We start from the raw sequence: 17394 nt of genomic DNA on the forward strand, positions 1-17394 counted from the left end.
CCCTTAAGGACCAGGCCATTTTTTGGTTTCGCATTTTCGTTTTTCCCTCTTCACATTTCAAGAGCCATAACTTTTTCATTTTTCAGTTCACAGAGTCACATGATGGCTTATTGTTTGCGGGACAAATTGTACTTTGTAATGGCACCATTCAATATGCTGTGCAATGTACTGGGAAGCTGGAAAAAAAATCAGAATGAGGTGCAATTGGAGAAAAAATGCATTTGCGCCATTTTCTTATGGGTTTAATTTTTACAGCGTTCACTGTTTGGTACAAATGACATGTTACCTGTGTTCTACGTGTCAGTACGAACGCGGTGATACCAAATTTATATAGTATTTGAAATGTTTTGATACTTTTAAAAAAATGATAAACTTTGCAAAATAGAAAAAAAAAATTGTGTCATCATGTTCTAACACCTGTAACTTTTTCATATTTCCATGTATGGAGCTGGTTGTGGTGTCTTTTTATGCGGGACAAGATGACGTTTCTATTGATACCATTTGGGGAAAGATCTGATGGTTTGATCACTTTTTATTCAATTTTTTATAGGAGGCAAAGTGTTGAAAAAAACGCTTTTTGGCTGTTTTTATTTTTTTTGCCGCTACGCCGTTCGCAGTACGGGATAAATGTTTTAATATTCTAATAGTTCGGGCATTTTGTAGCGCGGGGATACCTAATATGTTTATGTTTAATATTCTTTAATTACTTTTATAGCTAATCTAGGGAAAGGGGGGTGATTTGAACTTTTATATTTTTTTAATTTTTTTAATACTTTTAAAAACTTTTTTTTTTCTTGTTATACATTTATGATCAGACCCCTTAGGTACCTTGAAACCTAGGGGGTCTGATCGCTCATACTATTCACTGCAATACTACCGTATTGCAGTGAATAGCAAAATCGCAGCACTTCTATTAGACGATGCCTCTGGCATCGTCTAATAGATCTCGGGCAGAGACAAGCCTGGAAGCCTTCAATAGGCTTCCGGCTGTCATAGCAACCGATCACCGCCCTCATGTGACGTTCAGGAGGGCGGCGATCGGGGAAACATGGCGGAGCCCATGCCGCCGGCGCTGTTTACACGCTGCGGTCGCGTTTGACCGCAGTGTGTAAAGGGTTAACAGCAGCGATCGGCTCGGGCACCGACCGCTGCTGTTATTGGCAGGTCCTGGCTGTATTATACAGCCGGCATCTGCCGTGTATGGAGCGAGCTCAGCGTGTGAGCTCGCTCTATACATCCCCATGCGACCCATGACGTACAGTTACGTCAAGGGTCGCTAAGGGGTTAATAATATTATAAAGGTGAAAGTATGTGTGTTTGGATGTTTGGATGTTTGTTCCTCAATCACGCCTAAAGAGGCAAACAAATTTACCTGAAATTTAACACATACATACCTTGGGTCCCAGATTGAACGATAGGCTACTTCATATCCCCGTACTCCACCGGAATTCACGTCCGCCGACGGTGATTCTCAATTCAGCGTTCGCTCAAGGACCTGAGAGATGTCATCCCAGACACTTCAGCTGCAGGACCTGAGATGACGTCATCCCAGGCCCTTCATCCTCTCACCCCATTGGCTGGCGCTGCTCTGTGTGGGCGGAGCTATCAGGCGCACAACAAACAAACCAACATGGCGTCGCTGTGCGCTCCGTAACGGCTGTGCACCAGGGAGACATGCAGGGCTTGCTGCCAGATCACCCTATGCTGCCGCGGACAGGGACAGGCTCGCCTGCGCCGATGTCAAGAAAGCCTGCTGTCCCGCACCGCCTGCGGCCTACAGAGTCTGCAGGTCAGTCGGGTATCTAGAGCTCAGCCACACTAGGTCTGCGGTCGCACACCATCATTCCACACCAGGGCACTACATGTCATGCCAGTGGAGTTAGGCTATTTTAGGGAGGGGGGCCTGCTAAACGGGGGGGGGGGGGGGGTACAAGGAGTGCCTCACAGGTGCGGAGTCATAGGAGGGGGGGACTGCATGAAAAAGGGGGGGCAAGGTTAATCTGGGGTGCCGCATAACGGGGGGGGGGGGTGTTGGGGGTACAAGGAGTGCCTCACAGGTGCGGGGCCATGGGGGGGGACTGCATAAAAAAGGGGGGGAAGGTTAATCTGGGGTGCCGCAGAACAGGTAGGGGGGGGTGCTGGGGGTACAAGGAGTGCCTCACAGGTGTGGGGCCATGTGGGGGGGACTGCATAAAAAAGGGGGGGAGGGTTAATCTGGGGTGCCGCAGAACAGGGGGGGGTGTTGGGGGTACAAGGGGTGCCCCACAGGTGCGGGGTCATAGGAGGGGGGGACTGCATGAAAAAGGGGGGCAAGGTTAATCTGGGGTGCCACGGAAGAGAGAGGGGGTCGGAAGGGGGGGCCTGGAAAAACAAAGGGAGGAGGGGGGTTACAAAAAGGACACCATGGGGGAGCCACAGCCTGCGCTGAAGGTGGGTCGCGCAAACCAGGAACCCTGCCACGGAGGAAGTCGCGGGTACTAGGGGGGGAAGAGGGCACGTTCCTGGGGGGCAAAGGGGCACGGGGTAGGTGGAAGGAGTAACCACAAGGGGAAGCAGGTATAGAGAAAGGGGGGTGGCGGCTGCCAGGAAGGAGAGGAGGTAAACACTTCCAGCGGGCTGCACGGGGTCGGTAACACGGGGACAGGCGGCATGAGGAAGGGGGAAAAAGGGGGCCCAGAGTAGGTAACACGGAAGAAGGGGGCCTGTTCCTGGGGAACAAAGGGGCACGGGGTAGCTGGAAGAAGTAACCCCAAGGGGAAGCGGGTAGGGAGAAAGGGGGGTTGCGGGCGCCAGGAAGGAGAGAAGGTAAACAGTTCCAGCGGGCCGCAAGGTTGGCCCCGAGGGTCCATGGACCCTCAGGTGTAGGAAGCGCCCGCTGCGGACACAAGACAAAGGAACAAGCCTGCGCTCCGCTCCAGGTGCGTCCCGCAGGGGGTCAGGGTTCCGCGGACGAAGTCGCGGGTAAAAGCTAGTAAGACATATACAGACAGTAATATCATCTCCTTGTTTCTGTTACCATATTTTTACCTTAATATAAGTGTAATCTTGATCATAAAAATCCATCACTGGTGGTGGGAGATCTCTTCGCTTGTTAGAATTCAGAGCATAAGATATCTTGACCACAATATCACTGAAACAATCGTATGTACAAGGCTGAAAAGTAGAAAAGCGGACAAGAATTATATACGCTGGGTTGATATGCTGGGTTTTTGTGACAGATTTCCGTCGGGTAACCGACTCATTTTATATACACAGCAAAGTGGATGGGATTCTAGCAAATGCCTTCCCTACTTTGGGGTAAAATATGTGCAGTGGACACGATGCAATTTCCAAAACCGGTGCGATTTTGGAAATCATAGCTTATCAATTATACCTAAGGAAATTCCGTCAGTTTCCTTATAGGTATAATTAAAGGAGAAAGTCCGCAGAGGAAACCTCTGCAAATTTTCTGTGAAAAGCGCCGCAGAAAGAATTGTGATGCGTTGCCACCATGGCTTTTCCCACAGCGCTTTTTTTGCTGCAGGACGCTACATGGGGTCTTAGCCTTAAGATGTGTATACATAACAAAAAGAGCCCCTATACTTTTTCAAAATGTATCGCTACTAGAGATGAGCGAACACTGTTCGGATCAGCTGTTCCGAACAGCACGCTCCCATAGAAATGAATGGAAGCACCTGGCACGTACGCTTTGGCGGCGGCCGGTCACCGTGCCAGCTGCTTCCATTCATTTCTATGGGAGCGTGCTGTTCGGAATGGCTGACCCGAACAGTGTTCGCTCATCTCTAATCGCTGCAAGATCTGCAAAAATACAAACCAGGCTCAGATAGCAGCACAAAAACTGTCCGTAAGTCACTTATCTTTCTCATAGAAATAACATTAAGCAGTTGAATTGTCATCCTCAATAGTACAGGTATCTACGGTGTAAAAAGACTTGAGGAACTACTATTTATAGTAGTAACATAGGTGTCACTAACTAGAGCAGCAGTACAAAGCAATCTCCAAACTCCACCATGTGAATTTAGCCTAATACCATTCTTATATGAGGGCACATATATAGTTACCATCACTGTCAGTGGAAACGAAGTACAATTTTGTTCTGAGAAATAGAGTTGTTTTGTAATAAAAGTTTTATCTTCATGTGAAATTCGTTTTTGCTCCATGAAGACATCCAGCTCCATTTTATAATCGAGAAAGGATTTGTTTAGTTCTGTAAGAAAAACACGTGTGAAGATTACCAAAGAATATAAGTTCTCTTTTTCTATACCGATGTAGCAGAGTTAACCTGAACTTCTGCAATTGGTTAAACTGCTGCAGCAAGATATCTTATCACAGAAGACCAGTGGCGTAACAAGTGTCTTGTGGGCCCGGGTGCAAACTTTTGTTCAGGCTCTCCCCTCTTCCCACTAGTGCCCCATCCTCAGAACCCAGAGTATAGTAATTGGAGGCCGAGGGAAGGTGAATAAAAATAACAAACACTAATATTCACCTTGCCTCACCTTTCCTGGGCATCCTGGGTCCAGCTGTCTTCAGCCATCTTCCCCGACGTCCCTGCTGAGGCCTGTGATTTTGTGTGTTTTTTGGTCCTCAGTGGTCACTTGGGGGTGCACTGATGTCATTATGCTGCTGCGCCCCATGTGACCGCTGGGGCCTAATCAGACAGAAAGGCATCGGTGAGGACGCTGAGCCCAGGAGAGGTGAGTATAACTATTTATTATTTTAAGTCACCTTCACTGGGCTAGTATGTATAGCGTTCAGGAAACCGGGCTTTCCCTGACCACTGTCATGATTGTACAAAGCCACAGCCATCTCCAGCTGGCTGCGGGCCCTGTACCTTGCCGGGCCCAGTCGCGGTCGCACTCCTTGCAAGGATAGTAGTTGACCTGATCCAAAATACAGTCACAGCTGATACAGCTCAGCCACACAATGTGTCTGCAGTATGTAAAAATATACTAGGTAGTTTCTTAAATAATCTACTCAGTATATTATACTGATATGTAGCATGGCTGAGGTGTTGTACGATGAGTATCTGTATGAATTGCAATGAGTGTACTGTGCCATGTCAGGGTGAACAGGGGGGCCCACCTAGCTCAGGGGCCCACTGGTGGATTCACCTGTTTCCTGATGTTTGCTTACCTGTCTGGTTAAAAGGTATCACAATAAAGCACAGATTAACCGTCACATTTTTATTTGCATGAGTTACAGAGATTTTATTCGGCTCAAAAGTCAGGATGGCCCTTATTTTAACCACTGGGCAAGACCTGTAGAGAAATAAATGAATATTTTAGTGAAGCAAATATGGAAATGAGACCCCCTTAGTGGAAAAAGGGGACCTTGCTCTAACAACAACTTGATGCTAAGTTCACACTAGCCTTTGGGCTTTCGTTCTTCTGGTCCACTTGAGGACCCGAAAAATAGCAACCCAATAAGCTTAAAAAGTGGTTACCCATGGAAACCTGCAGACCCAATAGACTATAATGGGGTCCACCTGGTTTCCGCCCAAAAAATGCAAAGCGAAAAGTCCATTTTAATAGTACATTTTCATACCTCCCAACCGTCCCGATTTCCGCGGGACATTCACGAATTCGGTGTCCTGTCCCGCAGTTCCGGTCGGCAGGAGGTATGTCCCGATTTCAACTCATCGCTGTGCTCCGGCTTCGGCGTGTGTAGGCGCAATGTGATGACGTCACTGTAAGGATCCAGTTCTGTTTTTACGTTTCACCTGTCTGTGGGCAAGTCTGCCTCGTTGTAAGATGGCCGCTATAGCTTCGGTGGCCATCTTGCCTGCTCTTGAGGCTATATTAACGAATGCACCTGTGTTCCTCCCTGCTTGAGTATCAGTCAGATCTTTGTCTCGGCTGCCTCTAGCTCTCCGCCTCTATTGTGAAGAGTCCTGTGGTTCTCTTGTTCCAGAGTTCTGCCATTCCCTACCATACCTGCATCTAGATACCTGTCTTCCTCCCGGCTGTTGCCCTTCAGCTTATCCCCTCAGCTGCACATGAGCTCCCCCTGATTGATTCAGTCTCTCATCAGGAAAACCTCTAGTGCTACACAACCTGCCTTTTACTACCGGCCGAACGCTACCCAGCTGTGCTGCAACTGACTGTAAGTTCGTCTCTTCTTTGCTGTAACTATTGTCTGCTGTGCATTTCCCCTATCAGCCATAGGTGTCCACAGAGCATTCACACATAGTGTAACAGGATACTCAAGCCCACAAGATGGAGGCCGCTGAGTCTGGGGACTTGGAGACCCGTGTTAAGAGAATACAGCAATACACAACTTCTTTGTATACAGAGTTGCAGTCGCTAAAGTCCAAGATAAATTCTCTAGAGATACAAGCTAACAAAAATGTGCAGGATCTTGGCAAAGCGATGCAGGACTTGCATACACGGACAACCGCGGTTGAGGCTTTGAAGTCAGCTCCCCCCGTAGTACTGAGCCCCCCAAAATTGCCACCATTTAGGTTTGGTGGGGACCGCGACAAGTACCGTGGCTTTGTAAACCAGTGTAAACTCTATTTTGATGCACATATCGGTCAATTTCCAAATGATCGCGCCAAGGTACTCTGCATCATCATGCTTCTGACACACAAGGCTCTAGCATGGGCAAACCCGCTAATTGAGACCGCTGATCCTTGTCTAGATAGTCTGACTCAGTTCCTTGATGGCATGGCCCTGATGTTTGATGATCCTAATCGTCGCGCCACTGCAGAGACCAACTTACTGGCGCTTCGACAGGGCCGACGTACGGTCACAGAGTATGCCATGGAATTTAAGAGATGGGCAGTGGACACGACTTGGAAATCTGAGGCGCAACTACCGTTGTTCAGGAGAGGATTATCCAGCGCCATTAAGGACGAACTGGCCCGTTCTGAGGCTCCCTCCAAGTTTGAAGAGTATGTACACCATTGCATACGGATTGATATCCGCTTATCCGAACGAAGACAAGAGAGATGGGCAGCAATGAATCGCAGGGACAGCCCACCAGCATTTTCTCCTGCATTTCCCAAGGAACCTTCTAATAGGCCCCCACAGGAGACTGAGCCAATGCAACTAGATGTTGTACAGAGGTCTGAGAGTAATGCTCGTAGGGAACGCCGGCTGCGTGACGGTCTATGTCTCTATTGTGGGGAGTCCGGTCACTTTCTCATAAATTGCCCGAATCGACCTCACAGGACTGTCGCAGCCGTGGCCGAAGGAGATTTGTCTGACTGTGAATCAGAAGCCTCAGAAGCGTCACAGCCTTTGAATGCAGTTATTCAGACCCTGTCGTCGGTGGCTTCACACCTGGAGAAGAGGAAGAAGGAGACCCATTGCCTCCTGCCAATTCAGATTTGGACCAACATTCGTTGGATTTCCACCTCAGCAATGGTGGATTCCGGAGCTAGTGGCAACTTCATGGATCTGGCCTTTGCTAAAGAACATGGTATCGCAACCCAACATAGGGCCTCACCCGTGCTTATGGAGACTGTGGATGGTTCCCCCCTGGTATCGGGGCCAATAGATCAGGAAACCAGATCCCTAAGGGTATCCATGCCGCCTGATCATCAGGAAGAACTATCCTTCATGCTTATCTCCTCTCCTCATTTTCCAGTAATCCTAGGCCTCCCATGGTTGAAAAAGCAGAACCCAGCTATCAACTGGGAAACTAGAGAGTTACGCTTCCCTGCAAAGAAGAAGTCAGCCATTTGCCCGGTCACATCTGTTCCTGACAATCCTTCTAACCTTTTTTCATCAGTCTATTCTGACTTCTTGGGCGTGAGTGACAAGAAGAATGCAGATAAACTTCCACCACACCGGCCATATGACTGTCCAATTGAGCTTTTGCCCGGTGCAGCAATACCGTTTGGCCACATCTATCCTCTAGCCGGGCCGGAGTTAAAGGCCCTCAAGGACTACGTTGATGAAAACCTGGCAAAGGGGTTTATTCGTCCTTCCTCATCTCCAGCAGGTGCTCCAATCTTTTTTGTGAAAAAGAAGGACAGGTCCCTCAGACCCTGCATAGATTATCGGGAACTCAACAAAATCACTGTTAAAAACCGTTATCCACTTCCTCTAATCCCCGAACTTCTGGAACGAGTTCGCTATGCCAAGATTTTTTCCAAATTAGATCTTCGAGGAGCATACAACTTACTGCGGATTAGAAAAGGAGACGAGTGGAAAACTGCCTTTCGGTGTCGGTACGGACACTTTGAATATCTGGTCATGCCGTTTGGTCTATGCAATGCCCCAGCTGCTTTCCAACATTTGGTTAATGACATCTTCCGGGATCTCTTGGATCAGTTCATGGTGGTGTATTTGGACGATATCCTTATTTTTTCCAGCTCTCTACAAGAACATGAGGAACATGTGAAGATTGTTCTGGACCGCCTACGAGTAAACCAACTTTACATTAAACTCGAAAAATGCGAGTTCCACAAGACTGAGATCCAGTTTTTGGGCTATGTAATCTCACAACAAGGATTGTATATGGATATCAGTAAGATCCAAGCAATCATGGATTGGCCGGTCCCGAAGAATACCCGAGAGGTACAACGTTTCATAGGCTTTGCCAACTTTTACCGGCGCTTTATTAAGCACTTCTCAGAGATTGTCAGTCCCATTACCCAACTTACCAAGAAGGGGACAGTGTTCCGTTGGACACCCCAAGCCCAGGAGGCATTTACTCGCCTTAAGTCAAGGTTCACATCCGCCCCAGTATTAATACATCCTGATCCGGAGTTGGCATTTATAATAGAGGTGGACGCTTCAGACAGTGCCGTGGGAGCTGTCTTATCTCAGAGAACAGGAGAGAAGGGTCTCTTGCACCCTTGTGCATACTTCTCCCGAAAGTTATCTTCTGCTGAGAGGAATTACGATGTCGGAAACAAGGAACTGTTGGCGATCATCTCCGCGTTCAAAGAATGGAGGCATCATTTGCAGGGGGCTTCTCAGCAGATTGTCGTACTCACCGATCACCGTAATTTGGAGTTTGTCCGATCCGCAAGATGTCTTTCTCCCCGACAGGTTCGCTGGAGCCTATTTCTAAACCAATTTAATTTTATCATCTCCTATCGACCGGGCTCCCGTAATGGCAAGGCTGACGCCCTTTCCCGGATGTTCTCTACCGAATCGGATTCGGCTCCCTCATTTGAGACTATAGTACCCGACGCCAATGTGGTGGGAGTGATACAGAATGAAGACTTAATTAACGCCTTTAAGGAAGCCTATGTCACTGATCCTCTCTTGTCCCAGCCGGCTAATGACGTTCATCTGACCTTTAAAAATGGAGTATGGTTCCAAGGCCAATGCCTCTACGTGCCTAAGTCTGCCAAACTAAGAGTACTAAGACTGATGCATGACTCCAAGGTGGCAGGTCATAAAGGGGTGCAGAAGACTCAGGAGTTCCTCTCACGATTCTTCTGGTGGCCGGGGTATCAGAGGGATGTTAAAGACTATGTCCGTTCTTGTGTCATCTGTGCCAGATGTAAGACACCTCGGTCTGCTCCGACTGGATTGCTACAACCTCTGCCAGTGCCTTCTCGTCCATGGGGATCCATATCTATGGACTTTATTGTCGAATTACCTATCTCTAAGGGTATGAATACCATTCTAGTTGTGGTTGATCGATTAACGAAGGCTGCCCACTTTATACCTTACCCCAGACTACCAACTGCTAAAGACACTGTGGAATTAATTATTCAAAATGTCTTTCGGCTGCACGGGGTCCCCGACGAAGTCATTTCAGATCGAGGAGCGCAATTCATGGCGAGATTCTGGCAAGGATTTTGTTCAGCATTAGACATTAAAGTCCGCTTGTCCTCTGCCTACCATCCGCAGTCAAACGGCCAGACCGAGAGGACCAATCAGACTTTGGAACAGTACCTGCGTTGTTTCATCAGTCATTTGCAGGATGATTGGCTGGATCTCCTTCCTCTGGCAGAATTCTCCTATAACAATTCCCAGAGTGCTTCTACAAAGGTGTCACCCTTCTATGCCAATCTGGGGTTCCACCCCAAAGTTTTTCCCAGGCTGCCAAGTGATGTCACCATACCGGCAGTTACGGAACGTGTGGCAATCATTCAGCAAAACTTGGAAGTGTTGAAGGAAACCTTGACTGCAGCTCAGGAGAGATATAAGAGATCAGCGGATCAGTCCCGCAGACCAGAACCCATATTCAAAGTTGGAGACTTAGTCTGGCTTTCTACAAAAAATTTAAAACTGAGAGTACCCTCCCCGAAGCTGGGGCAAAGATTTGTAGGACCATTTAAGATAAGTGCCATCATCAGTGCAGTGGCCGTTAGATTAAAGCTCCCCAACACCATGAAAATCCATCCAGTATTCCATGTTTCCCTATTGAAGGCTGCTATCCCTAATCCGTTCCCGGGACGCGCTGCCCAACCACCCGATTCAGTATTGATTGATGGTGAGGAACAATTTTTGGTGGAAGAGATTCTGGATTCTAGAATCCATAGGAACCAATTACAGTATCTGGTCAAGTGGGAAGGGTACCCGCCTGAAGAAAATTCTTGGGAACCTGTTGATAATATAAATGCTCCCCGTCTGGTGTCCAGGTTCCACCGAAGACATCCCGGTAAGCCTGCCCATAGGGTGTCCGGAGGCCACCCCTAAGGGGGGGGTAGTGTAAGGATCCAGTTCTGTTTTTACGTTTCACCTGTCTGTGGGCAAGTCTGCCTCGTTGTAAGATGGCCGCTATAGCTTCGGTGGCCATCTTGCCTGCTCTTGAGGCTATATTAACGAATGCACCTGTGTTCCTCCCTGCTTGAGTATCAGTCAGATCTTTGTCTCGGCTGCCTCTAGCTCTCCGCCTCTATTGTGAAGAGTCCTGTGGTTCTCTTGTTCCAGAGTTCTGCCATTTCCTACCATACCTGCATCTAGATACCTGTCTTCCTCCCGGCTGTTGCCCTTCAGCTTATCCCCTCAGCTGCACATGAGCTCCCCCTGATTGATTCAGTCTCTCATCAGGAAAACCTCTAGTGCTACACAACCTGCCTTTTACTACCGGCCGAACGCTACCCAGCTGTGCTGCAACTGACTGTAAGTTCGTCTCTTCTTTGCTGTAACTATTGTCTGCTGTGCATTTCCCCTATCAGCCATAGGTGTCCACAGAGCATTCACACATAGTGTAACAGTCACATCGGGCCTACAACTATGTGAGTGGAGTGAGAGAGCGGGGGGAGCATTGGAAGGTCAGTATAAGTATTTGTTTGTGTTAAACATTGAGGGGAACGTAATGTAGGGGGCCAATGAAACTTGGGGCATATGGGAGGGGAGAACGGCATTACACTGGGGCAAATGAAGGGAGGGGGAACGGAATGACACTGGGGCAGATGAAGGGTGGAGACATGAATCTGGGGGCAGAGATGGGGGGACATGAAACTGGGGGCAGAGATGGGGGGGACATGAAACTGGGGACAGAGATGGGGGGACATGAAACTGGTGGCAGAGATGGAGGGGGGACATGAAACTGGGGGCAGAGATGGAGGGGGGCAAATGAAACTGGGAGAGATGGGGGGAATATAATTTACAGGTTACTGTAGGAAGATTATACTGTGTGGGGGCACATGAAAAATGAATGAGAATGGGCGGAGTCTACATAAAAGTGGACGGAGCTAATTTTGCCACGGCGCGCCGCATATTTTGTCCCTCTTTCGCCTCTTCAAAAGTTGGGAGGTATGCATTTTAAGCTTCTGTCTGCATCACGGTCATGTTTGGGTTCCCTATATAGTAGTGAGTGGACCTTTGTATAAAACTATTGTAGCGCCCCACAGAGTGTGTCACTACAAATGTCATCTTATGTGATCTACACTGTGTACTGTGAAGGTATAGTGAGATCCAGTCAACCTGTTAGCATACACAAAGTTCCACAGCCACTATCTCTTTAAGAAAAGGGGAGGAGCCTGCTCGCACCGTGAATCTACATAGGCCGAGCTGGGGCGACTCACCATCAGGGTCAAATCTTCAATAGGAACAAGTGTATTGTTAGAAGGGGTGCAACCATTTTACAGTACATGTTATTTAAAAGTTGCAACAACTTACTGAAGAACCAGAACATTTCCCAAGGCCCCGACTGCTATATCAGGATATCCATCTCCAGTAATGTCCAGGCCCCCATCTACTGACTGGCCAAAGAACTGCAACTTCTGTCTGAAATCTGTTGCTCTAATTCTCTGTAATAGAATTATTATATTATAATACATATATGTAACCTTCACATTGTACAGGATTAGAAAAACAGGTCTGCTCTCTTCTGAAAACATCACCACATGTATCACTGGGTTGTTTCGGCAGCTCTGCTCCACTGAAGTGAATTGTGAACTGTAATGCCGTACACAATCTAAGCAAAGGTGTGGTGCTATTCAGAAGAAAATATCACAGACCCTTTTAGGCTAAAATGCTGTGGAAAAACAAAACAGTAGCTGCAAGGTGAATGAGATTCTGTGGCTTTGGCCTAAAACAATTGCAGCAAAATTTGCAACAAAAAAAGCTGCATTTCCACAACATGGGGCATCAGCCTAAATGGAACCACAAAAATAAGCCCTCATACAGCTCTGTGAATGGAAAAATAAAAAGTTATGACTTTCAGAAGGCATGTAATGGCCATGGAGTAAAGGGGATAAAGAAGTGCTATACTAGTCATGAATACTACAATTTACACAAAAAGTTCAACTTCCCTATAGTTAAGTCTTACAATATTTTTCTATCTGGTACCATTACTTGTGTATTTAAAACAAAAAGTAGTGGTTTGAACGCTACCATAGAAGCCTCCTTGAAATGGCTGAAGTGGACTTCAAGGTTTACAGGTAGTCTAATATTCTTTGCATTGACCCATACCTGAGAGGGTGATTTGCGGATATCATCTTTAATACTGTTATAAATATAAACACTTCCAAAAGTATCCGGATCCTCCAAGTGCCCCTCAAGAGGTGCTCCTATGGCAATATCTTGAAATCCATCATGATTGATATCCCCGATTTCAGCTATGGAGTAACCAAACCTTGCAAATGAATAGTATGGTTGCTCCAGTTTGGAAACAAGTGTGAACATCCCCTTTATGGACAAAAAAAAAGATCAATGAACATAAACAAAGAGTAAAACCTCGTGTATGACAATGTAACAACATATAGTGAATGGTTCTAAAGAGAAAAATGGAAATTTTACCCCAACACTGAGCTTATATAGATAGACTCGTCCTTCTTCTCCCTTGATATGGTAAAACGGTGCGCCAACCAAAAGGAAATCTGTTTGTCCATCTTTATTGATATCTATGGTGCAAAGCTGATGACCAAAGTAGGATCCGAGCTGTGTTCACAGGAGTAAAAGGAAAACTATTAATCTTTAAAATCCTTTAAGACTAAGGTGAGCCGCAACAAATGGCAGTCATAATGTGCTGCGGAAAAGAACATGGCGGAAACGCAACACGTTTTTTCCCACATCGCTTATTACAGAAAGTTCACAGAGTTTACCTCTGCAGACTCTCTGTCCGTACATATAATCTTTCAGGGGACATAGCTTTTGAATGTTGCTTTTTTTTATCGCTTTTGAGCGATTCTGTTTGGGGTTTTTTTGTCCAAACATAGTTTAGCATTTTTTTTTTCAGGTTTTTTTTCCTATAGAAAAACAATTGAAAAAATAAACCCTGAGAATATTGTATTTTGAAAATTTGGGAAAATTCATGGTGCCTAGTATGACAGAAAACATACGAAAAAGTCAGATTTTTGTGCAACTTTTTTCTTTTATGTCGTCCTTTCTGCAAGGAAGTGTGACATAGGTGGATCCATCAGATTTATTAGCACTTATGCCAGAAAGCAGGAGTAAATGATGCCTAAAATCTTTGCCACCTTTGATATCTCCCCAGCGGTACATCCTCCTCAAGATCAGGAGATATGAATACATCAGTCATCATAAATCTTCCCAAGTGAATTTCTGAGGAAAATGGCAACAAATGTGGGGCTTTTCGTAAATTACTATTGTGGATAAAGAAGAAGTTTTTTCAGACCAAACCATTTTTTTACAATATCAGTAAAAAAAAATAAAATTCTAGATATAAACACCCAACACACACCTATGATCTATCTTTTTTTTTTTTTTTTTAAAGTAGATTGTAAGCCCCATATAGGACTCACAATGTAAATTTTTCCCTATCAGTATGTTTTTGGAATACGGGAGGAAATCCATGCAAACACAGGGAGAACATACAAACTCCTTGCAGATGTTTTGCCCTTGGCAGGATTCGAACCAAGGACTCCAGGGCTGCAGTGCTAGCCACTGAGCTACCGTGTTGCCGCTCCTACGATCTATCTTTAACTTAAATAAAGAGTAAATTACCTGTTCCCCTGTCAGGGTTTGCCAAAGGTGATAGTTTGTAATATCTTTTTCAAAGACAAGGACTTTCCCAACGTTGGAATGTCTTGGTGCTCCAGCTATATACATTGGAGCGTGCCTTCCTTTTGCCGTGCTTACACTGTATCCTGTTATCAATATTGTGTAATGAAGATTAAAACCTCAGAATGAATGTTCTCCAAATTTCACATATATAATAATTAAATCAGGTAATATCTGATATCATCCAATACCATTGAATAGTCTAAGGACCCAATGGAAATTAATGGATCTGTTTTTAACAGATGTAAAAAGGATTGATGTCTAAGTTAACAACCTAAAAATGCAATCAAAGCCAAGACAGGCAGAACTCTCTTCTAAGCAGGAGTGGAACAAGTTCTGTTCAAAGCAGGGATGGGACAAGTTCTATTCAAATTAGGGGTGGGACTAGTTATGTTCAAAGCAGGGGTGGGACAAGTTTGATTAAAATTAGGGGTGGGACTAGTTCTGTTCAAAGCAGGGGTGGGACAAACTCTGTTCAAAGTAGGAGTGGACAAGCTCTCTTGGTGCCCAAGGTCATGATTTCAGAATGTAATCTACTATTTCAATCTTTCAGTAGATTCTACCATGTGGCACCTCCTCCTCCTCAATTCCTAGCATTCTTAATCATACAAGAAAACTTAATTACACAAGAAATTTAAAGGCAGAATGATGTTTTAATAAAATTGGTCCTTTCTTCTCAGAGGTTTTCTAAGCAACTATCTAATGTACCTTTTTCTAGTCCATCCTAAAGAGGACCTTTCGCCATCTCCACCAACTCCAGATCTTTGCATCTTTCATTAGGTGCTGCACAGTTAGAATTTTTTTCTCTAGCCTCTACTATTCCTGAGTAATCTTTGCTTTTAATTTCATCATCCATTATGCTAATTTGGCTCTCTATTGTCAGGTGGTATTGGACAGCAGGAGGAAGCCAGGGACCGCCCACCTGACAGCAGAGAGCATAACTGTGCTGAAAACATTAGAAATGATTGCTCAGGAATGGTGGCGGCAGGAGGAAAAATAATTGCACCAGAATCAATTGAACAGCACTAGTGATGAGCGAGTAGTATTCGAATACCTCGCCGGCATAGGAATGCGTGTAATCGGCCGAACACCAAGGGGTTAAACACTTCAAATATTCGATGTGTTTAACCCCTTGGTGTTCGGCCGATTACACGCATTCCTATGACGGCAGGGTATTTGATCGAATACTACTCGCTCATCACTAAACAGAACCTATTGAAAGATACAAAGAGTTGGATTGATCAACTAAGGGATATATTTTAGATCTATCTTACTAACATATTTGATGTTCATCTTACCCAAGTAACTGTAGTTTTCTGTCTTTGTATGATCAGATGTCTCACTGAGGAATCTTACTTGCGGTGTCTCAGAATCTGTGAAATACAGCATCATACCACCCGACCAATCGAAGGCTCCAACTGTTCCAAGCACCAGAGTATTCTGCGCAGGTAATAATAGGTTGTTAGTACTGATCATTTACAACATTCATGTGTGACTATAGGCAAATGAGTCAATCGACTCATGTAAGAGAGTCACACATCAATATGCAGTATGTTTGTCTTTGGGACTCTTTGGGTTAAATTGATTCCATTTGATTAACGAGAATTGCGGAAAAACTACATTCACACAACTAATAGTTGTGAGACGTCCATTTTTTAATTGACATCACACGGCAACATTACATTCTATGCCAGTGATGGACCATCAATATATAGGTAATGTCTTATATTTTGTCAGTTTTCATGGATCCCTCCACACACAGTAATGTATGGGGGATAAGTGAAAATGGCCGCCCCATGGGTGCAAATGGACGTTTCACGTTGAAAGTACTGTACAATACAATGTTTTTTGACAGTGAGTTTCCACAGAGGGAACGTAGGGTTTCAGCCCTAAGGTGGACAAGGCAGGTGGAGTAAAGTAAAGCTAAGGGCCCGTGCACACGGAGTTTACGTGCGTGCATTTTAGCATAATACATGAGTATAGAATACGCATGTAAAAATAGCAGTCCCATTGATATCAATGGAATTTTGGTGCGTTTTTTTACACGTGTAAAAAATTACATTGAAGTCAATGGGACTGTTATTTTTACACGTATATTCTATACCCGTGTATTATGCTAAAATTCGCGAACGTAAACTCCGTGTGCACGGGCCCTAAGGGTTTACATCTTTATTCTATGCACAAAAAGATCTTACGAAACATGCATAACTCACATACCTTATCTTTCAAGTGAGCTGAAAATCCAACTTCAGCCAAGTCAAATTCCAATGAATCACCTTTAGTACCTGCATGTGTGCGAAACACATTTTACTCATCTTACTATGAGGTTATATTGTGAAGATATATTGTAAGTGGGTAGTAGGCATATTGTAAAGCAAGCTAAAAAAAAAATCGAATGTATGTAGCCATGTAGTGCTTAAGAGGGTTGTCTGCTATGTACAGCCCATATTCAATGGTCCTTAATAATAATAATAATAATAATAATAATAATTTTGGGCAAATTTTTTTTCAGGAAAACAGGCTTAAATGCTTTAACCCAGGAAATTTTTCAGTTTCAAACTTTACCTTCAATTCCAGCCATCTTCTGCTGCAAGGAAGAGATAAGCCCATCCAGTTTGGAGTAGTCTTCTACTCTTATGACATGCTTTTCATCGTTAGCAATAAGTTTTAGCTCTCTGTAGGCCTTAGTCTTGTTAAATGCTTCTCCAACCTGTAGAGAACAGCAGTGGGGAGATCCATACAATTTTTATTCTTTGAACTGAATGTTCTTCGTTGTTTTCTACATTTTGTATTGTATAAATTTAAAGGGGCACTCCGTGGAGTCAAGTTGGAGCCTACTATTCATTCACACAGAACTAATCACAGCATAGCATTTTATAAATACTGAAAGGAGAAACTTCACGAAACAGACCCCAGAGAGCCCCGAGAGAGCCACATAGGAAATTAGAGTGGTTTTAGAGGCAGATTCAGGATTTCCCTGAAACTTTCAACCCTTGCAATGCCAAGACTGAAG

The 17394-nt window shown here is 45.2% G+C and overlaps 1 protein-coding gene across 1 annotated transcript in view; it reads right to left on the reverse strand.

The window, feature by feature from the left end:
- Window positions 1-17394, reverse strand: part of ITGAE (integrin subunit alpha E) — a 67194-nt gene that overhangs the window by 15339 nt on the left and 34461 nt on the right. Inside the window, exons 11-20 of the mRNA XM_075263736.1 lie at window positions 16947-17091; window positions 16599-16666; window positions 15680-15821; window positions 14325-14467; window positions 13158-13298; window positions 12831-13046; window positions 12036-12166; window positions 5134-5258; window positions 4062-4207; window positions 3028-3153 (exon numbers count right to left, since the gene is read on the reverse strand). Coding sequence (XP_075119837.1) covers window positions 3028-3153; window positions 4062-4207; window positions 5134-5258; window positions 12036-12166; window positions 12831-13046; window positions 13158-13298; window positions 14325-14467; window positions 15680-15821; window positions 16599-16666; window positions 16947-17091 — 1383 coding nt within the window. The remainder of the gene's footprint in view (window positions 1-3027; window positions 3154-4061; window positions 4208-5133; window positions 5259-12035; window positions 12167-12830; window positions 13047-13157; window positions 13299-14324; window positions 14468-15679; window positions 15822-16598; window positions 16667-16946; window positions 17092-17394) is intronic.

Source organism: Leptodactylus fuscus, chromosome 2 (genome assembly GCF_031893055.1).
Source record: "Leptodactylus fuscus isolate aLepFus1 chromosome 2, aLepFus1.hap2, whole genome shotgun sequence".
Taxonomy (NCBI): Eukaryota; Metazoa; Chordata; class Amphibia; order Anura; family Leptodactylidae; genus Leptodactylus; species Leptodactylus fuscus.